The 26,662-nt window shown below is 44.0% G+C and overlaps 2 protein-coding genes across 3 annotated transcripts in view; one reads left to right on the forward strand and one right to left on the reverse strand.

Moving 5' to 3' along the window:
• LOC129833449 (uncharacterized) overlaps nucleotides 1–24,372 on the forward strand; it is a 29,370-nt gene extending 4,998 nt beyond the window's left edge. The window contains exon 6 of one of the 2 annotated variants that reach the window (XM_055898079.1): nucleotides 23,093–24,372. The gene's annotated coding sequence lies outside the window, so the exon portion shown is untranslated. Of the gene's footprint in view, nucleotides 1–3,913; nucleotides 4,180–23,092 lie in introns of those variants that run through there. The other variant, XM_055898071.1, reaches the window with a different exon arrangement.
• arl6ip1 (ADP-ribosylation factor-like 6 interacting protein 1) lies at nucleotides 1–25,701 on the reverse strand. The gene is made up of 6 exons (XM_055898092.1): nucleotides 25,543–25,701; nucleotides 19,407–19,540; nucleotides 10,859–10,978; nucleotides 5,658–5,775; nucleotides 4,897–4,981; nucleotides 1–214 (listed from the first exon to the last, which is right to left on the reverse strand). Exons 1-6 carry the CDS (start codon nucleotides 25,576–25,578, stop codon nucleotides 96–98), a joined length of 612 nt encoding a protein of 203 aa, XP_055754067.1. The 5' UTR covers nucleotides 25,579–25,701; the 3' UTR covers nucleotides 1–95.
• Between the last annotated feature and the right edge of the window lie 961 nt (nucleotides 25,702–26,662).

Below are 26,662 nucleotides of genomic sequence, written 5' to 3' on the forward strand. Positions count from 1 at the left end.
TTTTGTTTGATCTACGGGTTTTTCCTTCCTCTCATTTTCTTCTTCTCTCTCGTTCGTCTCATCTCACAGATCCCTTCTTCTCCTCCTCTTTCTTCCTACTCGTTCTTCTTTTCCTTCTGTTTCAGCAGTTTGTTGATCTCTCTCTTGGCCATGCCAGCGTACTTACTTATGACGCCATGCTGGTTCAGACCAGGAAGCAGGAGCAGGAAACTCACTGGGAACAAAGGAAACAGAGTCACTACAGTTCAAGTCGGAAGTTTACATACACCGTAGCCAAATACATTTAAACTCAGTTTCACAATTCCTGACATTTAATCCTAGTAACAATTCCTTGTCTTAGGTCAGTTAGGATCACCACTTTATATTAAGAATGTGAAATGTCAGAATAATAGTAGAGAGAATGATTTATTTCAGCTTTTATTTCTTTCATCACATTCCCAGAGGGTCAGACGTTTACATACACTCAACTCCTATTTGGTACCATTGCCTTTAAATTGTTTAACTTGGGTCAAACATTTCAGGTAGCCTTCCACAAGCTTCCCACAATAAGTTGTGTGAATTTTGGCCCATTCCCCCTGACAGAGCTGGTGTAACTGGGTCAGGTTTGTAGGCCTCCTTGCTCGCACACACTTTTTCAGTTCTGCCCACAAATGTTCTATAGGATTGAGGTCAGGGCTTTGTGATGACCACTCCAATACCTTGACTTTGTTGTCCTTAAGCCATTTTGCCACAACTTTGGACGTATGCTTGGGGTCATTGTCCATTTGGAAGACCCATTTGCAAACAAGCTTTAACTTCCTGACTGATGTCTTGAGATGTTGCTTCAATATATCCACATAATTTTCCTTCCTCATGAAGCCATCCATTTTGTGAAGTGCACCAGTCCCTCCTGCAGCAAAGCACACCCACAACATGATGCTGCCACCCCCGTGCTTCACGGTTTGGATGGTGTTCTTTGGCTTGCAAGCCTCCCTCCTTTTCCTCCAAACATAACAATGGTCATTATGGCCAAACAGTTCTATTTTTGTTTCATCAGACCAGAGGACATTACTCCAAAAAGTATGATCTTTGTCCCCATGTGCAGTTGCAAACCGTAGTCTGGCGTTTTTTTAATGTCTCTTTTGGAGCAGTGGCTTCTTCTTTGCTGAGCGGCCTTTCAGGTTATGTCGATATAGGACTCGTTTTACCTCCAGCATCTTCACAGGGTCCTTTGCTGTTCTGGGATTGATTTGCACTTTTCGCACCAAAGTACGTTCATCTCTAGGAGACAGAACGCGTCTCCTTCCTGAACGGTATGACGGATGTGTGGTCCCATGGTGTTTATACTTGCGTACTATTGTTTGTACAGATGAATGTGGTACCTTCAGGCATTTGGAAATTGCTCCCAAGGATGAACCAGACTTGTGGAGGTCTGCAATTTTTTTTCTGAGGTCTTAGCTGATTTCTTTTTATTTTCCCATGATGTCAAGCAAAGAGGCACTGAGTTTGAAGGTAGGCTTTGAAATACATCCACAGGTACACTTCCAATTGACTCAAATTATGTCAATTAGCCTATCAGAAGCTTCTAAAGCCATGACAATTTTCTGGAATTTTCCAAGCTGTTTAAAGGCACAGTCAATTTAGTGTATGTAGACTTCTGACCCACTGGAATTGTAGTACAGTGAATTATAAGTAAAATAATCTGTCTAAACAATTGTTGGAAAAATTACTTGTGTCATGCACAAAGTTGATGTCCTAACCGACTTACCAAAACTATAATTTGTTAACAAGAAATTTGTGGAGTGGTTGAAAAACGAGTTTTAATGACTCCAACCTAAGAGTATGTAAACTTCCGACTTCAACTATGGGCCATGAGTGTCCCAATAATATCTGTTTTGGTGGGAGCAGCCGACCAGTCAGAGGTCTTTAACTGGCAGTAATATGACAGTCACCAACTGTCATATTCCCTGAGCAAGGAGGACCAAACTAAACAGCATACTGCTTACAGGGCTGTTTTCATTAGTGCATAGTGTAGCAAAACGAGCATCTCTTATTGGACAAGCTCAGGTTATTGTGCAGTTTGGTTCCTAACGGGTCTATTAAACAATCTACTCCACGTTGAGTGGAACAATGTCTCACCACATTTAAACAAGTCAGGATTCTGTAGGAGAGTTTGTCTGGTGAACTGGGCAAAGAGACTAGGTCTGCCTCCCAAAGGGCACCCTACTCCCTATGTAGTGCACTACTTTTGACCAGAACCCTATGGGTTCGCCTAATAGGGACTGATCCTATGATATATAACCCTTTCTCTTAGTGGTATTTTACAGTTGCAGGATGACAATGCACTGACTACTGAACAGCTGTCAGCTGGCTATGGAGCCTTGTGCTCGTCTGTTACACTTCCCTAGTGGTCTCAGGTGGTTTAACTGTCACTAATCATTACTATAGCAACAGGAGAAAGCAGAAGAGAGAGCAGCTACAATGTCACACACCAGAATACTACTGATTGTATTTTATTTACATTTTATTTATTTAACCTTTGTTTAACTAGGCAAGCCAGTTAAGAACAAATTCTTATTTACAATGACGGCCAGTGGGTTAACTGTCTTGTTCAAGGGCAGAACGACAGATTTTTTACCTTGTCAGCTCGGGGATTCGATCCATCGACCTTTTGGTTACGAGTCCAACGCTTTAACCACTAGGCTACCTGATTGGACCTAAATACTCCTGCTTGTATTAACCTGATTGGACCTAAATACTCCTGCTTGTATTAACCTGATTGGACCTAAATACTCCTGCTTGTATTAACCTGATTGGACCTAAATACTCCTGCTTGTATTAACCTGATTGGACCTAAATACTCCTGCTTGTATTAACCTGATTGGACCTAAATACTCCTGCTTGTATTAACCTGATTGGACCTAAATACTCCTGCTTGTATTAACCTGATTGGACCTAAATACTCCTGCTTGTATTAACCTGATTGGACCTAAATACTCCTGCTTGTATTAACCTGATTGGACCTAAATACTCCTGCTTGTATTAACCTGATTGTCTGAACTCAGAACATCAGGACTTTGTGAAATAATGCAGCAATGAGTAAGCTACAGTCGTGGAACCTTTTGGCTGAGTTAGCCATTAGCCCAGGTAGGTTTAGTACAGGTAGGCTGAGTTAGCCATCAGCCCAGGTGGGTTTAGTACAGGTTGGCTGAGTTAGCCATTAGCCCAGGTGGGTTTAGTACAGGCTGGCTGAGTTAGCCATTAGCCCAGGTGGGTTTAGTACAGGTTGGCTGAGTTAGCCATTAGCCCAGGTAGGTTTAGTACAGGCTGGCTGAGTTAGCCATTAGCCCAGGTGGGTTTAGTACAGGCTGGCTGAGTTAGCCATTAGCCCAGGTGGGTTTAGTACAGGCTGGCTGAGTTAGCCATTAGCCCAGGTAGGTTTAGTACAGGCTGGCTGAGTTAGCCATTAGCCCAGGTAGGTTTAGTACAGGCTGGTACAATGTCTTAAGAAACTATTCATACCCCTGGACTTACTCCACATTTTGTTGTGGTTTATCTACACATAATATCCCATCATGACAAAGTAAAAACATGTTTTTAGAAATGATAGCAAATGTATAAAATTAAATATATATACATCTCATTTGCACAAGTATTCACAACCCTGAGTGAATAAATGTTAGAAGCACCTTTGGCAGTGATTACAGCTGTGAGTGTTTCTGGGTGAGTCTAAGAGCTTTACACACCTGGATTGTACAATATTTGCACATTATTATTTTAACAATTCTTCAAGCTCTGTCAAATTGGTTGTTTATCATTACTAGGCAAACCTTTCAAGTATTGCCATAGATTGTCAAGCAGATTTAAGTTGAAACTGCCAGTCAGGAACAGTCAACGTCTTCTTATACAGTGTAGATTTGGCCTTGTGTTTCAGGTTATTGTCCTGCTGAAAGGTGAATTCATCTCCAGTGTCTGGTGGAACGCAGACTGAACCAGGTTTTCCTCTAGGATTATGCCTGTACTTTGCCCCAAACATTAAACTTCATATTCAGGACAAAAAGTGAATTGATTTGCCACATTTTTTTGCAGTATTACTTTAGTGGATTGTTGTGAACAGGATGCCTGTTATGGAATATTTTTCACTCTGTTGTTTAGGTCAGTTTTCTATCACAGCCATTAAACTAACGGTTTTAAAGATCACCATGGTGAAATCCCTGAGCGGTTTCCTTCCTCTCCGGCAACTGAGTTGCCTGAAGGACGCCTGTATCTTTGTAGTGGCTAGGTGTATTGAGACGCCATCCGAAGTGTAATTAATAACTTCACCATGCTCAAAAAGGGACATTCAATTACTGCTATTTTGTTTTTACCCATCTACCAACAGGTGCCTTCTTTGCGAGGCATTGTAAAACCTGCCTGGTCCTTGTGGTTGAACCAGTGTTTGACTGAGGAACCTGACAGACAACTTTATGTAATAGATGAGGTAGTCATTCTAAAATATGTTAAACACTATTATTGCACAGAGTGAGTCCATGCAACTTATTATGTGACTTGTTAAGGACATTTTTACTTCCTGAACTTATTTAGTCTTGCAATAACAAAGGGGTTGAATAGTTATTCATTAGTAAAAATAAATAAAAATAAACTTAATTCCACTTTGACATTATGGTTATGATGTGTAGATCAGACACACAAAATCTAGTCAATTTTAATCCAGTCAAAGGGTGTGAAAACAGGTACGTCGGTAGGCTACAGATGGGTCGGTAGGGTACGGGCACTGTAGGTAGGTCGGCCGGTAGCGTACAAGTAGGTAAGTAGGGTAAGGGTAGGGCGGTAGTGTACATGTAGATAAGGTAGGTAAGGGTGCATGTAGATAAGTAGGGTACAGGTACAGGCAGGTAGACAGGTGTTGGTACGTACCGATCAGGTAGGTGAGGAAAAGGTTGTGGACTTGCTGTCCCATCCAGGCCACCGCCACCAGACTGCTTATCACCGACGCAAAGTACTGTGGGAAGACAACCGGAAGTGACATCATTTCCCCGTTCCAAAACAGACGACAGACCCCGTTCCAAAACAGACGACAGATGGAGAGACCCTGTTCTAAAACAGACGGAGACCCTGTTCTAAAACAGACGGAGAGACCCTGTTCTAAAACAGACGGAAAGACCCTGTTCTAAAACAGACGGAAAGACCCTGTTCTAAAACAGACAACAGACGGAGAGACCCTGTTCTAAAACAGACGGAGAGACCCTGTTCTAAAACAGACAACAGACGGAGAGACCCTGTTCTAAAACAGACGGAAAGACCCTGTTCTAAAACAGACAACAGACGGAGAGACCCCGTTCTAAAACAGACAACAGACGGAGAGACCCTGTTCTAAAACAGACGGAAAGACCCTGTTCTAAAACAGACAACAGACGGAGAGACCCTGTTCTAAAACAGACGGAAAGACCCTGTTCTAAAACAGACAACAGACGGAGAGACCCCGTTCTAAAACAGACAACAGACGGAGAGACCCTGTTCTAAAACAGACAGAGAGACCCTGTTCCAAAACAGACGAAGAAACCCTGTTCCAAAACAGACGAAGAAACCCTGTTCCAAAACAGACGAAGAAACCCTGTTCTACAACAGAGGACAGAGCTAAAGTGGGTCTCGGTGTGTGTGTGTGTGTGTGTGTGTACCATCTTGGGTTTCTCCTCCTTGAGCGAGAAGAGTCTTTTCCACCAGCCCAGGATGCGACGCTGAGTCTTCACGAGGTTACCACAGATCTCATGGAAACGCTGCTGCTGCTCTGAAGACCTGGAGGAGCAGGGAGGAGAAACAGAGAGGAAGAGAGAGACAGAGAAGGGAGGGGAGGAGAGAGAGGAAGGAGAAGAGAATGAAAAGAGGGAGAGGAAGGAGGAGGAGAGTGATATTACCATTATATCCAAGACAAGTCGTTTTATTCAGTCAACAGCTATCCCTATATCTCTCCATCCATCTGAACAGGAACACTTGATCAGAACCAGCTCAGTAGAATGAGATGAGTCTATCAGATATCATATGGTCCCCTTGATAAGGCAGTTGGGGGAAGTGCCCTTCAATTCTGCTGAGCCACAACTACCCATTTCAAGCTCAGGTCAGAACATGGGCTTATGAACCAGCAGGACTCCCTGCCAGACACTGAAATAGACCCAGTGTGTGTGTAGGGCTTGTATGTACGCAGGTCCTCTGAGTAAGTGTGTGTGAATGCATGCGTCTGCAAACCCTGCTCTAAATCCTCTAATGGCCTACAGAGACACCTCTAAATCCTCTAAATGGCCTACAGAGACACCTCTAAATCCCCTAAATGGCCTACAGAGACACCTCTAAATCCCCTAAATGGCCTACAGAGACACCTCTAAATCCCCTAAATGGCCTACAGAGACACCTCTAAATCCCCTAAATGGCCTACAGAGACACCTAAATCCTCTAAATGGCCTACAGAGACACCTAAATCCTCTAATGGCCTAAAGAGACATCTAAATCCTCTAATGGGCTACATAGAGACTCCTCTAATGGGCTATTGAGATATAACTCTAAATCCTCTAATGGGCTGCATAGATATACAGTTGAGGTCGGAAGTTTACATACACCTTAGCCAAATGCATTTAAACTCAGTTTCACAATTCCTTAAATTTAATCATAGTAAAAATTCCCCGTCTTAGGTCAGTTAGGATCACCACTTTATTTTAAGAATGTGAAATGTCAGAATAATAGTTGAGAGAATTACTTAATTCAACTTTTATTTCTTTCATCACATTCCCAGTGGTTCAGAACTTTAAATACATTCAATTAGTATTTGGTAGCATTGCCTTTAAATTGTTTAACTTGGGTCAAACATTTCAGGTAGCCTTCCACAAGCTTCCCACAATAAGTTGGGTGAATTTTGGCCCATTCCTCCTGACAGAGCTGGTGTAACTGAGTCAGGTTTGTAGGCCTCCTTGCTCCCACACACTTTTTCAGTTCCGCCCACAAATTTTCTATAGGATTGAGGTCAGGGCTTGGTGATGGCCATTCCAATACATTTACTTTGTTGTCCTTAAGCCATTTTGGCACAACGTTGGAAGTATGCATGGGATCATTGTCCATTTGGAAGACCCATTTGCGACCAAGTTTTAACTTCCTGACTGATGTCTTGATGTTGCTTCAATATATCCACATCATTTTCCTTCCTCATGAAGCCATCCATTTTGTGAAGTGCACCAGTCCCTCCTGCAGCAAAGCACCCCCACAACATGATGCTGCCACCCCCGTGCTTCACAGTTGGGATGGTGTTCTTTGGCTTGTAAGCCTCCCCCTTTTTCCTCCAAGTCATTATGGCCAAACAGTTCTATTTTTGTTTCATCAGACCAGAGGACATTACTCCAAAAAGTATGATCTTTGTCCCCATGTACAGTTGCAAACCGTAGTCTGGCTTTTTTTTTTATGGCGGTTTTGGAGCAGTGGCCTTTCAGGTTATGTCGATATATGACTCGTTTTACTGTGGATATAGATACTTTTGAGCCTGTTTCCTCCAGCATCTTCACAAAGTCCTTTGCTGCTGTTCTGGGATTGATTTATCTTCTGCTTTGCTTTATCTTGGCCAGGTCGCAGTTGTAAATGAGAACTTGTTCTCAACTGGCCTACCTGGTTAAATAATATATATATTTTTTTAAATGCACTTTTTGCACCAAAGTACGTTCATCTCTAGGAGACAGAACGCGTCTCCTTCCTGAGCGGTATGACGGCTGCATGGTCCCATGGTGTTTATACTTGCGTACTATTGTTTGTACAGATGAACGTGGTACCTTCAGGCGTTTGGAAATTGCTCCCAAGGATGAACCAGACTTGTGGAGGTCTACAATTTTCTTTCTGAGGTCTTAGCTGATTTTTTGATTTTCCCATGATGTCAAGCAAAGAGGCACTGAGTTTGAGGGTAGGTCTTGAAATACATCCACAGGTACACCTCCAACTCAAATGATGTCAATTAGCCTATCAGAAGCTTCTAAAGCCATGACATCATTTTCTGGAATTTTCCAAGCTGTTTAAAGTCAGTCAATTCATGGGAAAGTTCCTGGGAAATGACTGACAACAGAGCTCTTAGCTCCCTCTGTAGATGCCTACTGGAGAACTTTTATTTGTATTGCTTTTAATTTTTTTTTTAAATCTTATTAACACTTTGTTCTAGCTAGCTATTTGTGTAGGTAGCTATCAAGTAAACACAATGATATAGTTAGTATGTAAACAGTGAATTATAAGTGAAATAATCTGTCTGTAAACAATTGTTGGAAAAATTACTTGTGTCATGCAAAGTAGATGTGCTAACCGACTTGCCAAAACTATATTTTGTTAACAAGAAATTTGTGGAGTGGTTGAAAAACAAGTTTTAATAACTCCAACCTAAGTGTATGTAAACTTCCGAATTCAACTGTACCTCTAAATCCTCTAATGGGCTACATAGAGATAAATCTAAATCCTCTAATGGGCTACATAGAGATAAATCTAAATCCTCTAATGGGCTACATAGAGACACCTCTAAATCCTCTAATGGGCTACATAGAGACACCTCTAAATCCTCTAATGGGCTACATAGAGACACATCTAAATCCTACCCCCTCTCATCTCCTTTCCTTCCAAAGGTCAGAGGGCTGCAGGTAGCCTCGCGGTTAAGAGCATTGGGCCAGTAACCGAAAGGTCGCTGGTTTGAGTCCCCGAGCAGAATAGGGGGAAAATCTGTCGATGTGCCCTTGCGCAAGGCACTTAAGCCTTGTAAGTCTCTCTGGATAAAAGAGATCCTAGATATTTTCCCTGTGACACCACTAACTACAGACTGGCGCTAGAGAGAGTCCTGATACACCACTAACTACAGACCGGCGCTAGAGACAGTCCTGATACACCACTAACTACAGACCGGCGCTAGAGACAGTCCTGATACACCACTAACTACAGACTGGCGCTAGAGACAGTCCTGATACACCACTAACTGCAGACTGGCGCTAGGGACAGTCCTGATACACCACTAACTGCAGACTGGCGCTAGGGACAGTCCTGATACACCACTAACTGCAGACTGGCGCTAGGGACAGTCCTGATACACCACTAACTGCAGACTGGCGCTAGGGACAGTCCTGATACACCACTAACTGCAGACTGGCGCTAGGGACAGTCCTGATACACCACTAACTGCAGACTGGCGCTAGGGACAGTCCTGATACACCACTAACTGCAGACTGGCGCTAGGGACAGTCCTGATACACCACTAACTGCAGACTGGCGCTAGGGACAGTCCTGATACACCACTAACTGCAGACTGGCGCTAGGGACAGTCCTGATACACCACTAACTGCAGACTGGCGCTAGAGACAGTCCTGATACACCACTAACTGCAGACTGGCGCTAGAGACAGTCCTGATACACCACTAACTGCAGACTGGCGCTAGAGACAGTCCTGATACACCACTAACTGCAGACTGGCGCTAGAGACAGTCCTGATACACCACTAACTGCAGACTGGCGCTAGAGACAGTCCTGATACACCACTAACTGCAGACTGGCGCTAGAGACAGTCCTGATACACCACTAACTGCAGACTGGCGCTAGAGACAGTCCTGATACACCACTAACTGCAGACTGGCGCTAGAGACAGTCCTGATACACCACTAACTGCAGACTGGCGCTAGAGACAGTCCTGATACACCACTAACTGCAGACTGGCGCTAGAGACAGTCCTGATACACCACTAACTGCAGACTGGCGCTAGAGACAGTCCTGATACACCACTAACTGCAGACTGGCGCTAGAGACAGTCCTGATACACCACTAACTGCAGACTGGCGCTAGAGACAGTCCTGATACACCACTAACTGCAGACTGGCGCTAGAGACAGTCCTGATACACCACTAACTGCAGACTGGCGCTAGAGACAGTCCTGATACACCACTAACTGCAGACTGGCGCTAGAGACAGTCCTGATACACCACTAACTGCAGACTGGCGCTAGAGACAGTCCTGATACACCACTAACTGCAGACTGGCGCTAGAGACAGTCCTGATACACCACTAACTGCAGACTGGCGCTAGAGACAGTCCTGATACACCACTAACTACAGAACGTCACTTCATCCTGTTACGACTGAACCACTGAAGGAGAGGGGATGGGGGGGGTAAGAGAGCAGGAGAAATAATTAAAGCGAAGGAGAAAACGCAGACTACGTCCCAAATGGCACCCTATTCTCCATGGGCCCTGGGTAAAAAGTAGCACACTAAAAATGGGAAACAGCCCAACACACTAAACTAGGAGTACATGTTAGCCGTGTGAGAGTTTGTAGGACAGACCCAAGAGGTTGATTAGAGTTGGAAAACGCTGGTAACTTTCCTCCTCTCTCTCTCCCTCTCTCATTTGTACATCAGCGCTGCTTTAATAACTGTAATTAGAAGTGATTTAACACTGCCTGGATCCGTTAGATGTACGCCGGTGTCATGCTCAACTAATATCACACCATGTCCCCAAACACACCGTCCCCAGAACCCCTACAAACAACCCCTACTCCCTGCCAACAACCCTCAACAACCCCTAAAGTTCTGCTGCCCTCCCCCCTAAGCAGATACCCCCACCCTTTCACCCACAGATGACACCAAACTCCTCTGCCCTAGATATAACCCTTCTACCCTGTACCCCAGATATACCCACCCACCCTGTACCCTAGATATACCCACCCACCCTGTACCCCAGATATACCCACCCACCCTGTACCCCAGATATACCCACCCACCCTGTACCCCAGATATACCCACCCACCCTGTACCCCAGATATACCCACCCACCCTGTACCCCAGATATACCCACCCACCCTGTACCCCAGATACACCCCCAGGCTCTCACCACTTGTTGGATCCGAAGATGCGGGGTGCGAGGGTAGGCACCAGGTAGTCAAACAGACACAGCAGCATGACAGTGCAAGACAGGCCGGTCAGCACCGAGGGGTCCAGGTAGTAGATCATCCTGGAGGAAGCAGGGGAGAGACAGAGAGTCAGATGTCTCAATTCCACTGCAAGTTAAAGCAAGCGGACACCAGAGTAATTAGGTATTCTATCAAGGGTTCTGAAAAGCTACATTTACTATCCTGAACAAAAATATAAACGCAACATGCAACAATTAAAGATTTTACTGAGTTACTGTTCACATAAGAAAATCAGTCAATTGAAATAAATTCATTAGGCCCTATGAATGGCACGACAATGGGCCTCAATCTCAACACAGTCTCTGTGCATTCAAATTGCCGTCGATAAAATGCAATTGTGTTGGTCGGCCGTAGCTTATGCCTGCCCATTACCCCACCGAGGGGCACTCTGTTTACAATGTTGACATCAGCAAACTGCTCAACCCACACGACACCATACACGTGGTCTGCAGTTGTAAAGCCGGTTGGACGTACTGCCAAATTCTCTAAAATGACTTTGGAAGCGGCTTATGGTAGAGAAATTAACATTACATTTTCTAGTAACAGCTCTGGTGGACATTCCTGCAGTCAGCATGCCAATTGCACGCTTCCTCAAAACAAAATGCCACAGATCTCTAGTTATGTGACAAAACTACACATTTTACGTAAAAGGCCACTCAAAAAAGTTCATGTATGACCCTTATTCACAAATCACAGATGCAAGTTTTTTTCTGGGCAGAAGTGAAGATAGCGTTACAGATTAGTTATACAAGGAGAAGAGAAGACAGCAGATGGGTGGTGCAGTTGTGGCAACTGTGCTCCATTGAGAACTCTTTAAGAATGCCTATACTGCAGAGAACTTGATTGATGAGGAACACAGGGATCTTGCTGCCCACTCTGGTGTTATGGAAACATTTGTCCTGATCCAAAAAATAAATTGCAGACAACTCCATTTCAGCTGGACCAAATGGGACAGTTAATCCAGTTCAGCTGGACCAAATGGGACAGTTAATCCAGTTCAGCTGGACCAAATGGGACAGTTAATCCAGTTCAGCTGGACCAAATGGGACAGTTAATCCAGTTCAGCTGGACCAAATGGGACAGTTAATCCAGTTCAGCTGGACCAAATGGGACAGTTAATCCAGTTCAGCTGGACCAAATGGGACAGTTAATCCAGTTCAGCTGGACCAAATGGGACAGTTAATCCAGTTCAGCTGGACCAAATGGGACAGTTAATCCAGTTCAGCTGGACCAAATGGGACAGTTAATCCAGTTCAGCTGGACCAAATGGGACAGTTAATCCAGTTCAGCTGGACCAAATGGGACAGTTAATCCAGTTCAGCTGGACCAAATGGGACAGTTAATCCAGTTCAGCTGGACCAAATGGGACAGTTAATCCAGTTCAGCTGGACCAAATGGGACAGTTAATCCAGTTCAGCTGGACCAAATGGGACAGTTAATCCAGTTCAGCTGGACCAAATGGGACAGTTAATCCAGTTCAGCTGGACCAAATGGGACAGTTAATCCAGTTCAGCTGGACCAAATGGGACAGTTAATCCATTTCAGCTAAACCAAATGGGACAGTTAATCCAGTACAGCTGGACCAAATGGACACTTATCCAGTACAGCTGGACCAAATGGACACTTATCCAGTTCAGCTGGACCAAATGGACACTTATCCAGTTCAGCTGGACCAAATGGGACAGTTATCCATTTCAGCTGGACCAAATGGGACAGTTATCCATTTCAGCTGGACCAAATGGGACAGTTATCCATTTCAGCTGGACCAAATGGGACAGTTATCCATTTCAGCTGGACCAAATGGGACAGTTATCCAGTTCAGCTGGACCAAATGGGACAGTTATCCAGTTCAGCTGGACCAAATGGGACAGTTATCCAGTTCAGCTGGACCAAATGGGACAGTTATCCAGTTCAGCTGGACCAAATGGACATTTATCCGACAAGTAGCTAAAGTTAACTTTATTGAATGATCTCTGATCATAAACCTCTATGAGCTGGTTGTTGTTTTTATACTAGCCCAAACAGTGCAGATGTGTTTTCACATTAATCAAAAATATGTTTGGCATATTTTATTAGAATAGGATATATAGGCCTACACATTGAACTTGAAATATCAACTTGTTTCATATTGTCAAAAAAAGCAACTGTTCCAAGTACATGACTGCTGCTTCCAGATTCTCAAATCTACTTAGTGATCTATAAATGGGTCAATCCAGACAGTCCAGACTGGTCTCATACTGCAGCGTTTTGGAGTGGTTCCGCCACAACGAGACACTGGGTCCAGATGGTCCAATTTCCTCTCCCATCATGCTGTGTGGTAAATGTCATTCCAGACAAATATCCGTTGCCTTATGGGCTCTACACTGGTTTTCAGGAAGCAGAAGACTCCCGGGACTTGTGAAGTCAAAGTTCCAGGTATGTCCTGCACCCAGCCTGTGATGTGTGTGTCAGGTTAGGTACTGTGACTGCAAAAATAAAGAATATCCATGCAAATGGACCAATAAAGCAAGTACTGTTACTTTTATAATATAAGACAAAAAAGGGAACAACATTCAACCTCCACCCACCCAGAGAGAAAAGTGAAGACATTTGGTTGCATATAAAAAATAAAACAGTATACAACACAATGTTAGTAACTGCTGTATGTGCAGCCCAAAAGTCTGTGACGCTACGTTCATCCTGGAGTGGTCTTCTAACCAGGTCCCGGGTCTCTCCTCTGTAAAAATGTTTAAGTGGGAAATTAGGCTTGGGCAGGTGGGATGAAGGATCCCTGTAAACCACCGTTGGATCCTGTCACCACTCCAGCACCTGGTCAACCAGTTTCTACTGGAACTGTTTTGGTTAATAGATGTATTTTTTGTTGCCATCCACTGCTTGGACTGTTGTTTTGGGAAGACAGCCTTTATTAAGTGTTTCTCACCTACACAATGAATTCAGAGAGCAGTTAGACATGTTTATATGGTAAACACACACACACTAAAATGATTGAGGTTTGGGTTTCACAAAATACAGGTAGAGTAGCTGATGCAACAGGAAAGGTGGTAGTTTATATTACACGAGACAATGTCTTCAAAGTGATGCACATGCCTGATCCATTTTATAACAGGAGGTATCAAGTCAAAACGGGTTTATACATTCGTTCAACTTCTTTAAGTACCAGTCAGTGGCAGTTCCTTGCCCACATTTTCAAACGACAAATTATTACAGTTTGGTGTATTGACAAAGATTCTTTCACTTTTTTTTCATTTTTAAACACACCCAAGTCAAGTGACATGTTTACAATCTGTAAAACTTTTTTGTTATGGCCACTGTACTAAAAGTAATTATATTGTTAGGATATTAATTGCCCCTATCGACATGGGGGAGGGGTTACAAATAGGGATGTTTACCGCTAATCTGTTAGCCACCGAAAATATATTTGACTATGCTAATCAGTCCATAGGTAAATTTGCGTCGTTTAATTTGTATTAAATTGGCTTGTGTGTATCTTATGACACGCTCACAGCATACAGAACCTAGTCTGAGGAGCGGAGTAGCCCTTCACCGGCCAGACAGTGTGAGCAGCAGCTCCTCACAGACATGCTACTGGAGTAAAAACGGCCTTTTGGAGGACAAGACATTGCGCAACAAATAACAATTCAATAGTGTGTTAACTTGATGGCCACGAAAAAGTAGTATGTTTGTCAATCTTAACTCGTAATTAAAGCACGCCTCCCATTCGCCATTCCAGTGCGTATGCTAGTCAACGGTAGGCAGGCTATCATCACGACACCCACCACTTTGAACGGTGAGCGGGAGGCAGTATAAATTGTTTGAAAGCTGTTTTATGTTCATTTAAATAATGAAGTCTTACCTTGCTTCTAAAGGAGCCTAGCCAAAATCCATCCATAGAACCGTGGAGGCAATTATTTTAAATATAAAAAAAGAAGTAATTCATTACCCAGTACTTGTCTCCTAGTCATATTAGCAACACATCGTAGTTGTTGATAGATTCCCCCTCTTAGTTTCTCATGGAAATGATCATCTCTGTCACATATAGAACCGCTCGTATTAGGGGAGCTGTTTAGAACAGTGGTGTCCTGAGATTTGCATTTTGGTAAATGTTTGAAAACAACCTTCTATAAGCTGCTTTATTACAGGCGTTGCGTGTTCAATACCAGGCTATAGCATTGACTGGAAGGCGATAGGCTTGATATTGTTGCATGTTTCCATTAAGCGCTTAATGAAAAATGTCCGTTCCTTGTATGCACGCATTGTATTTTTGTGGTTCCTGGAGCCAGGTATTATGGGCAATATACCCCAGGTGGTTCCTGGAGCCAGGTATTATGAGCAATAATGTTAAGGCAATGGGGCTAAAAGTAATTATATTGTTAGGATAATCATGGCCATAATGAACAGGTGAGGGTTATGAATACACAATAGACCAGACTACTTGCTACCTAATACGCATACACCAGGGGGTTCCTGGGACCATGCATTCCACACTAATACGCATACACCAGGGGGTTCCTGGGACCATGCATTCCACACTAATACGCATACACCAGGGGGTTCCTGGGACCATGCATTCCACACTAATACGCATACACCAGGGGGTTCCTGGGACCATGCATTCCACACTAATACGCATACACCAGGGGGTTCCTGGGACCATGCATTCCACACTAATACGCATACACCAGGGGGTTCCTGGGACCATGCATTCCACACTAATACGCATACACCAGGGGGTTCCTGGGACCATGCATTCCACACTAATACGCATACACCAGGGGGTTCCTGCGACCATGCATTCCACACTAATACGCATACACCAGGGGGTTCCTGGGACCATGCATTCCACACTAATACGCATACACCAGGGGGTTCCTGGGACCATGCATTCCACACTAATAGGCCTACACCTGGGGGTTCCTGGGACCATGCATTCCACGCTAATACCCCTACACCAGGGGGTTCCTGGGACCATGCATTCCACGCTAATAGGCCTACACCAGGGGGTTCCTGGGACCATGCATTCCACGCTAATAGGCCTACACCAGGGGGTTCCTGGGACCATGCATTCCACACTAATAGGCCTACACCAGGGGGTTCCTGGGACCATGCATTCCACGCTAATAGGCCTACACCAGGGGGTTCCTGGGACCATGCATTCCACGCATACACCAGGGGGTTCCTACCATGCATTCCATGCAAGACTATAGAGTTGTTAAAAGCATGAAATGTTGCCATGCAAATAAACCATGTCTAGCCAACAGACATTATAGATTAACAAGTAGACAAGATCCTAAATAATTTAAATGCAAAACCTTTTATTTTAATTCTGTGTATTCTGCAATGTAAGATGACACAATTACTATCTGTTATCTCCTCAACGCGTGTCATAAAGACAGGGCACATCTGCTAACTGGCTGTCTACATGATATGGTGCAATGGTTACAACACAATAAGATACACTCATACCGCAATGAAGAAACTACATACCTCAGCAGCACCCTCCATTTTGGAGCTGCACCATATCCAGACCATTAGAATACAGAAGAAACTACATACCTCAGCAGCACCCTCCATTTTGGAGCAGCGCCATATCCAGCCCATTAGAATACAGAAGAAACTACATACCTCAGCAGCACCCTCCATTTTGGAGCTGCACCATATCCAGCCCATTAGAATACAGAAGAAACTACATACCTCAGCAGCACCCTCCATTTTGGAGCAGCGCCATATCCAGCCCATTAGAATACAGAAGAAACTACATACCTCAGCAGCACCCTCCATTTTGGAGCAGCGCCATATCCAGCCCATTAGAATACAGAAGAAACTACATACCTCAGCAGCACCCTCCATTTTGGAGCTGCACCATATCCAGCCCATTAGAATAGAGAAGCAAGAGCTGTCAGAGTTCTACGTTTTCCCCAGCATTTCTGAATCGTAGTCATCGTTGTTGATGAAGTGCTTAGGCTACTACACACGTCTGTATCCGTCTCTTTCAAAGGAAAACAGTGACATTTTGTTCCTTCCCTAGAATTCTTACAGCCATGGACTGGAAACACACATGCACAGTTGTTACCCATCTCCAATGTTATTGCATTCGGCCACATAATATAATACCAATCACTTTAGGTGGAAAAGAACACATTTCCTGTCTTAAAAAACCTATAACACTTTTGATTATATATATATATATATTTTTTTTAAAGAGCTCATTTGGCCGTATGCTTTCAATGAAACAAAGAATTTGTCCACAATTGACAGGTTTCTCAATTGCTCTGACTGACAAGAGCAGCACTAGTGCACAAAAAAACGTCACGAGTCACGTGACCCTTTTATTTAGGCAGTTTCCAGTTCTAGACCCCAGGGAGAGAAGGCAAAGTCCACCTAACTAGTTCATGTATGGAATCACTTGGGAAATTTAGGTGAACTTACCCTTTAAAAACAGCTAAATATCAAAATGTGTATGTAGAATAGCATGGAACTGCTCATTTCTCTGCCCCATTGTAAAATGTGTTAATGTGTGAAGCTAGCTAACTTCCTGTATCAACACATTTTGCTATGGGGCAGAGCAATTTGCACTTAGGGAGCCTTTCACTTATACTGTGCTTTCAAAATACCCCTCAAGAGAGGCATAATATGTCAAACTGTGGAACTGCAGGAAATGCATTTTAACATGTGAAAAAAATTATCTGGAGGACCTGGAACTGCTTGCTTGTCAAGACATTAACATTCCTTATTGATTAGATAGAGATAAATATTTATTACATTTATTTAACTATGCAAGTCAGTTAAGAATTTGTTCTTATTTACAATGACGGCCTACCGGGCAACAGTGGGTTAACTGCCTTGTTCAGGGGTAAAACGACAGATTTTTTTCCTCATTCGATCTAGCTACCTTTCAGTTACTGGCCCAATGCTCTAACCACTAGGCTACCTGCCACCCCAAAATATCAACTGTATGGTGGCAAGAGCGCGCAACTGCTTACACAGATGAGTGCTGTGTGGAAAGAACTGTGTTCCCATAAGCCCAGTCACTGGACAACATGTCGAAATGCAATCTGGGAAAAGACAACAGTTTTGATGGTAATTATTGAAAAGAGGATCCAAGCTTTCCACTGCTGTAACGATCTATTCCTTAACTCCAATTGGCAGTGTTTCACAACAGGAGTGTCTGGCATGACAAAGAAAAGGAACCGCGAGAAGAGCATCGGCCTTTCAAATGCATAAACGGTAGGCCTACATTCACTCTAAAATGTACACAGTTCAACTATTTATAAACAAGGTAAAATCTAATGATAATTCAGTAAACAAGCTACCTCATGCTACAGAAACAGGGGATGGGCTCCTGTCTAATGTACTGTTCTGGCTCAAACTAGGCTACTTCCTAAACTCAGTCTCTGTGTGGGCACGTCTGTCCATCGTGTGAGTGTCTGTCTTTTCTCTGTGTGGTGTTCAGTGATAATGCTGATTGTAACCCCCCCCCCGTTGCATCAGGCTACAGGTGGTCATGCTGATTGTAACCCCGTTGCATCAGGCGATCATGCTGATTGTAACCTCCCGTTGCATCAGGCTACAGGCGATCATTCTGATTGTAACCCTCGTTGTGTCAGGCTACAGGCGATCATGCTGATTGTAACCCCCCTTGCATCAGGCTACAGGCGATCATGCTGATTGTAACCCCCCTTGCATCAGGCTACAGGCGATCATGCTGATTGTAACCCCCCTTGCATCAGGCGATCATGCTGATTGTAACCCCCCTTGCATCAGGCGATCATGCTGATTGTAACCCCCCTTGCATCAGGCGATCATGCTGATTGTAACCCCCCTTGCATCAGGCTACAGGTGATCTTGCTGATTGCTAAAATAGCACAGTTGCCAGCAATATGGACTATATCACAGGCCCTGAAGACATGACATTTCATCAATGTTATTGGGCTCATTTCTGGATTTTATAGTTGGCTATAAAATACTGGACAATGTAACTGTCCAGACTGCAAATGAAACATTAAGTCAAACATGATTAAAATTCTGCCTAAAAAAACAACAACTTTCCCCTGTGATCTCGCCCACGAGCCAGTGGTTGTCACTTGGTACTAGCCCGGTGTGCTACTGGCAAATTTACCTGAATGTCAAGCCCTGGTGTGTGTGTGAGAGAGTGCGAGCGAGCGAGGACAGGTGTGTGCTAGAGACAGGACAGCTGTATGTATCGTGTGAGAGAGAGTGTGACAGGACAGCTGTATGTATTGTGCGTGTGTGTGAGAGAGTGTGACAGGACAGCTGTATGTATTGTGCGTGTGTGTGAGAGAGTGTGACAGGACAGCTGTATGCATCGTGTGTGAGAGAGAGTGTGACAGGACAGCTGTATGCATCGTGTGTGAGAGAGAGTGTGACAGGACAGCTGTATGCATTGTGTGTGAGAGAGTGTGACAGGACAGCTGTATGCATCGTGTGTGTGTATGTGTGAGTACTACTCACATGAAGACCAGTGTGGTGGCTGCCATCAGGGCTCCAGGGAACCATGGTTTCTTCCAGCGCAGGACCTGGTCCCCGGCCAGGATAACCTCTCCCCAGCCCTGCAGCTGCTCCTCCAGCTGGGCCGTCTCCTGGGCCTGGAACACACACACAGACCGAGACACACGCCAGAGACAGAGGTTAGGAAGTAGCCTTGGACGAGCCAGAACGGTCCATAAGATAGGAGCCCATCTCCTGTTTCTGTAGAGTGAGGTAGCTTGATCTACCAGTACACCTCCTGAACAGGACGCTAGTCTATTTTAGAGCCAGGTGTTAACCCCCTGGACAGGACGCTAGTCTATTGTAGAGCCAGGTGTTAACGCCCTGGACAGGACGCTAGTCTATTGTAGAGCCAGGTGTTAACGCCCTGGACAGGACGCTAGTGTTAACGCCCTGGACAGGACGCTAGTCTATTGTAGAGCCAGGTGTTAACCCCCTGGACAGGACGCTAGTCTATTGTAGAGCCAGGTGTTAACCCCCTGGACAGGACACTAGTCTATTGCAGAGCCAGGTGTTAACCCCCTGGACAGGACGCTAGTCTATTGCAGAGCCAGGTGTTAACCCCCTGGACAGGACGCTAGTCTATTGCAGAGCCAAGGGTTAAGCGTCGCTTAAATACATACACCAATCCCCAGCTCCCAACATGGCAAAGTAGCAATTTGACCAGTCTGATTAATTTTTAATTCACCTATATTTAACCAGGTAGGCCAGTTGAGAACAAGTTCTCATTTACAACTGCAACCTAGCCAAGATAAAGCAAAGCAGTGCGACACAAACAACAGAGTTAAACATAGGATAAACAAAAGTCAAAAATCTATATACAGTGTGTGCAACTGGAGTAAAGAGGTAAGGCAATAGATAGGCCATAGTAGTAGTCCTCCAAGGTGTGTGAAAACACAGCCTGATAACAGGTCAGGTTGAAAAGGACTCCAGATGCACTGGTGGACTCATAAGAAAAGCCATCTAACTCTGTCCAGACAACTCTGAACTCCAATTCACATAGAGTTAACACTTTAGCCTGTTCATCTAAGGAGCTAGGCCGAGTCCCAAATGGCACCCTATAGGGCTCTGGTCAATGAAGTGCACTATATAGGGACTAGGGTGCCATTTAGACGCATCAGACTGCACCACAGAAATACCACTGTTTAATGGTTAGCTAATACCTTAAGCCCTGCTGACTTCCAAACATCCATCTACCACTATTAGTTGGTGGCTGAGCAGAGCCACAGGGCCAAAGAGGAAAACAGAGGTGTCATTGTTGGGGAAGTGAAATAATCCCACGTTGTGCTGGCACCACAAGGATCCGTCTTCATACAGACATCTCATTCCAAGGGCACTAAACACCATGTCGTCTCATGACGCACAGCCAGCCAGGAAAAGACATAGCTATTAACGTTACAGACTTGTTTTGCCACACAGATCATCATTGTGATCCATCCTAGTTGTCAGTTGATCCTCTGTGGTAGGTTTGTTCAGTGGATGAATGTAATCAACGACAGACAAGGCCTGACTGCCACATCTGAGCGCTGTCGTTAAGTTGTCAAAGCACGACTTGACTGAAGACAGTTTCAATCAGATTCTAGTGTTCATTCACTGTTCTAGAACAGCGGTTCCCAAACCTTCAACCCACTCAGGCTCCCCTTCCAGCATTGGGTAGCATCCCCCTGCACATCCATTTCTATGGACACAAACTGTTTACGCCCCTCTGGTTGCTAGACAATTTATTTTTGCTGTTTTAAAGCTCATTTCCTGCAATTCTACAACAACAAAAAATCCTGGTGTACTGAGAAAAATAAGTTTTGAAGCCAATTTTCTTTCAATTACATGCATTTTGCAATGGCTAATGTGTATTCATGTGATTTGAGTGACTAACATTACTACAAAATCTAGAAGCAAATAAATAAAAATAGCAAAAAAACAGCCAACATGGGCTAGTTGATCAGGACATTAGTTATAAGTTATAAGCGGCAGGTAGCCTAGTAGTTAGAGCGTTGGGCCAGTAACCGAAAGGTTCCTGGATCGAATCCAATGAGCTGACAAGGTAAAAATCTGTCGTTCTGCCCCTGAACAAGGCAGTTAACACACTGTTCCCGGTAGGCTGTCACTGTAAATAAGATTTTGTTCTTAACTGACTTGCCTAGTTAAATAAACAGCTCTAAGAAATGCAATGACTGACAAGAGGAAAACTGATGCACTACCCAACTTCAAAACAGATGAACCTGGACTGAGTTTCCCAGTTTGGGAACCACTGCTCGAGAATGTAGTGAAATACAGATGAATTCAAGCGGGTGCTACGACTACGATCACGCTCTCCGTAGCCAATGTGAGCGAGATCTTTAAAACAGGTCAACATTCACAAGGCCACGGACTCAGACGGATTACCAGGACGTGTACTCAGAGCATGCACGGACCAACTGACAAGTTTCTTCACTGACATTATCAACCTCTCCCTGAACGAGTCTGTAATAGATACACGTTTCAAGCAGACCACCATAGTACCTGTGCCCAAGAAAGCAAAGGTTACCTACCTAAATGATTACCACCCCATAGCACTCATGTAGGTAGGCATGAAGTGCTTTGAAAGGCTGGTCAAGGCTCACAACACCATCATTCCAGAAACCCTAGACCCACAATTCAGATACCACCCCAACAGATCCACAGATGATGGCACTCCACACTGCCTTTCCACACCTAGACAAAAGGAACACCTATGTGAGAATGATGCACACTGCCCTAACCCAACTGGACAAGATAAATACCTATGTGAGAATGCTGTTCATCGACTACAGCTCTGTGTTGCACAGCTCCCGCCCTGTGGAACTGTGTCCTGGACTTCCTGACGGGCCGCACCCAGGTGGTGAGGGTAGGTAACAACATCTCCACCCCGCTGATCCTCAACACTGGGGCCCCACAAGGGTGCGTTCTCAGCCCCCTCCTGTACTCCCTGTTCACCCTCGACTGTGGCCATGCACGCCTCCAACTCAATCATCAAGTTTGCAGATGACACTACAGTGGTACGCTTGATTACCAACAACGAGACGGCCTACAAGGAGGAGGTGAGGGCCCTCGGAGTGTGGTGTCACGAAAATAACCTCACACTCAACATCAACAAAACAAAGGAGATGATCGTGGACTTCAGGAAACAGCAGAGGGAGCACCCCCCTATCCACATCGACGGGACAGTAGTGGAGAGGATAGAAAGTTGTAAGTTCCTCGGCGTACACATCATGGACAAACTGAAATGGTCCAACCTAACAGACAGTGTGGTGAAGAAGGCACAGTATATACTGTACTATATGCCATCTTGATGTAATGTATCACTAGCCACTTTAAACAAAGCCACTTATGTTTACATACCCTACATTACTCATCTCATATGTATATACTGTACTCTATACCATCCACTGCATCTTGCCTATGTCATTCTGTACCATCACTCATTCATATATATTTTTAAATGTACATATTCTTATTCATTCCTTTACACTTGTGTGTATAAGGTAATTGTTGTGAAATTGTTAGGTTAGATTACTCGTTGTTTATTACTGCATTGTCGGAACTAGAAGTACAAGCATTTGGCTACATTTGCATTAACATCTGCTAACCATGTGTATGTGACAAATACATTTTGATTTGTTCATTGACTACAGCTCAACGTTCAACACCATAGTGCCCACGAAGCGCATCACTAAGCTAAGGACCCTGGGACTAAACACCTCCCTCTGCAACTGGATCCTGGAATTCCTGACAGGCCACCCCCAGGTTGTAAGGCTAGGCAACAATACATCTGCCACGTTGATCCTCAACACTGGGGCCCCTCCGGGGTACGTGTTTAGTCCCCTCCCGTTTTCCCTGTTCACCCACGAGTGCGTGGCCAAGCACGATTCCAGCACCATCATTAAGTTTGCTCACGACAACAGTGGCAGGCCTGATCACCGACAACGATGAGAGCCTATAGGGAGGTTAGAGACATGGCAGTGTAGTGCCAGGACAACAACCTCTCCCTCAATGTGAGCAAGACAAAGGCGCTGATCGTGGACTACAGGAAAAGTAGGGCCGAACACGTCCCTATTCACATCGACGGGGCTGTAGTGGAGCAGGTTGAGAGCTTCAAGTGTCCACATCACCAACAAACTATCATAGTCCAAACACACCAAGACAGTCCTGAAGAGGGCACAAAAATGCCTTTTCCCCCTCAGGAGACTGAAAAGATGTGGCATGGGTCCCCAGATCCTCAAGAGTTCTACAGCTGCACCATCGAGAGCATGCTGACCGGTTGCGTCACAGCCTGGTATGGCAACTGCTCTGGGTAGCGCGCATGGCCCAGTATATCACTGGAGCCAAGCTTCCTGGCATCCAGGACCTATATACTAGGCGGTGTGAGAGGAAGGCCCCCAAAAAATTGTCAAAGACTACAGTCACTCAAGTAATAGACTGCATTGTTGGTTTAGGGCTTGTAAGTAGTTCTCTTTAGCCCATGTCATTATGAATCACAGAATTAATCATTAGATTGTTCTCTAGAATATTATAAACATAATATGCTTGTACTTAAGTGTTGATTAAATGAGAACGTTAGTTTGTTGTGACCTTCGCTAGTTTAGATCGACCAGCATTAGGATACATCTCGTCCATATTTCGGCATTTTTATATGGTAACATTAGGAGGCGTTTCTGCGCTTTGGATAACTGATACCCTCATCAATTTCATCTTCCAGATCAGTGGCTTTCTATTCCTCTAATCAATCAATGTTGTGAGGGGCCGTTTCTATGGCAATTTAGACAACGGGTGGGTCTAATCCTGAATGCTGATTCCAGCCTGTGTCTACGCCACAAATTACCACCTGCTAAATCTACTACGTTAAAATGCCTATTTGTATCGGGACTATATATTGTGGAAGGATGAAATTGTATGAATAAATGAATCAAGACAATTTTAATGAAAATATGTCAATCATTATTTGAATATGTTCCTAACCCGTTGTATAAAATGCCCTGTAAGCCGGTGTTTGGAGGAAAGTATTTGACTGACGGGGAGATTTGCGGCCCACCACCTGCCATCGACTACAAGCATTTCGCCATCCTCGCAATAACATCTGCTAACAATGTGTATGTGACCAATAAAATGGGATTTTATCTCGGGCCTAACACCACCAGTGCCAATATATCCTTCAAACATAGTCTTCTCGGGCATTATCATTAAATTAAAAAAGGTTAGACTCAGAAATGCACAATGAAAACTGGAAGAGACTTTTTTTCTGGGAAGGGTATATACTGAAATTCAGTCTTAACGTTCATTAATATATAACGTTATGCTCAATTTGGTTTTGTATTCCCCGGATTTCGTTGAAAATTTAAATGTTATCACACCATCTAGGTTGCCAGTTGACGTTCAAATTTAGCGCCGTTCTGCCCTCGGTCCGAGCAGTGACAGTTCTCTTGAGCAGTGACCACTTCTGACCATGGTCTTAATTACACTAGTCACTCTAACCATGCTTAATTATTGAGTAAATCGTCTAACTTATACCAAATATATATTAGTCATCTTTCGGTGACTAATCAAATAGTTAAGGTAACGCAAATTTGGTAATGTCAAAGGGGATGTTAAATAATGTCACAAGATACAAATTAGCCAGACATGGGCTCTCTCGGCTTGTCAGCTGAACGTGTCACATTTTAAATAACCTTACGGACAACCGCTTTGTTGGGTAGCCAGCCAAATAAACACAGCTAGCTGTATGCTAGCTACAAAAACACCTTTCATCAATTAGCAGTATCATGCGATAACAGCTAGTTAGCCAAGCAATAATGTTAGCTTAAAGGCCAATATTAGACTGCATAATTAATTGTTAGCGTAGATAATGTTAATGTCTAACAAACCATGTAATGCATGGCTTGGTTACTTTGCTCAGATGAATGATTTAATTTGTTGGGCACGGTTTTCATTCTCACTAATCCTCCTTCGCTAGCCTAGCTGGTTAATTGTTAGCATGTCGAAGGCCGTTGACAACCGAACGACAGCAGTCAAGCAACACTACGACGTTAACGTTACCTAATTCAGGAACAAAAACTTGTCAAGTCTAAAGTGGGATAACGTTACTTACGAGTACGTTGGCGCTTTTGTTGTCTCCCTCTGCCATAGCTAGCGGTTGTTTAAGTTTACGATGTTTAAGGTTTCGGTGATGTTTTAAAGGCAAATTTAAAACGACCCAGGGGCGCAGCAGACGCTTCCCTCTTCTTTGTGAATTTTGCAGTTCACAAACCAACCGTAAGAAGTCTGGTAGGATGGACTTATGAACAAAAAAACGTCATATCTAAAGGCTTTATGGGTAATGTAGTTCACGCCCTTTTTCTCGGCACTGCCCAAAATAAAACTACTCGGCTGACATTTATGACCCAATTAATTTTAAATCAATAAACCGTTTGTTTCGCAGGAGGAAACTCCTACCACAAGGAAATTAGTAGAATGAACAATAATTGAATTGGTGAACCTCTGACCAATTTCACAAATCACTTGATTGATTAGATTTAGCTTAAATGGAATTGGATGATTCATTTAATATCAGTCAGGCATTTGGACCACTGCTGAAGTCCTCAAGCTTCTCTGTGTTACATTTCCCCCTCACTGACTGGATATTGATTGGCTGATAGCCCAGTGAGCTCATTCACCAGTCTATAACCATTACCGGATAGTCTGAGGTGGATTCCTTTCCTCGGCCAAGTCCCAAACTGTACCCTATTGCCCTGGTCAAAAGTCTGGGACACAACCCTTGTCTCCTTAAGACCACTGAAAACCGTTAGCCAGCTTTCTCCAGCCATCCTGTTTCCACATCAGTGTAAATACCAGATTGTTGAAAACTGTGTGGTTTCTCATCTAAAGCAGCGGAGTACATGCACATTTCAGTCTTTGTAGTTATGAGAGTATGGGACGTAGAAGTATGGGTCGTAGAAAAACAATGGAAAAATGAACAGAGAAGGTAGAGTCCTAAAAATCTGTATGTTCTTCCATTATCCATTTTCTATGTCCATGCAGTTCATATGTTCAGTTTACGGTATCAACCTTTCCACCTGGAGAAAGAATTCTAGAATAGAACTACTTTTACTGTATTTTCATTGGCATCACCGTACAAGAATGAAAAATATCAGCCATTAAATCCACATAAAAAACATAGTTTAACACAAATACATGGGGCTCCCGAGTGGCACAGTGGTCTAAGGCACTGC

The sequence above is a fragment of the Salvelinus fontinalis genome, chromosome 2, assembly GCF_029448725.1.
Source record: "Salvelinus fontinalis isolate EN_2023a chromosome 2, ASM2944872v1, whole genome shotgun sequence".
Taxonomy (NCBI): Eukaryota; Metazoa; Chordata; class Actinopteri; order Salmoniformes; family Salmonidae; genus Salvelinus; species Salvelinus fontinalis.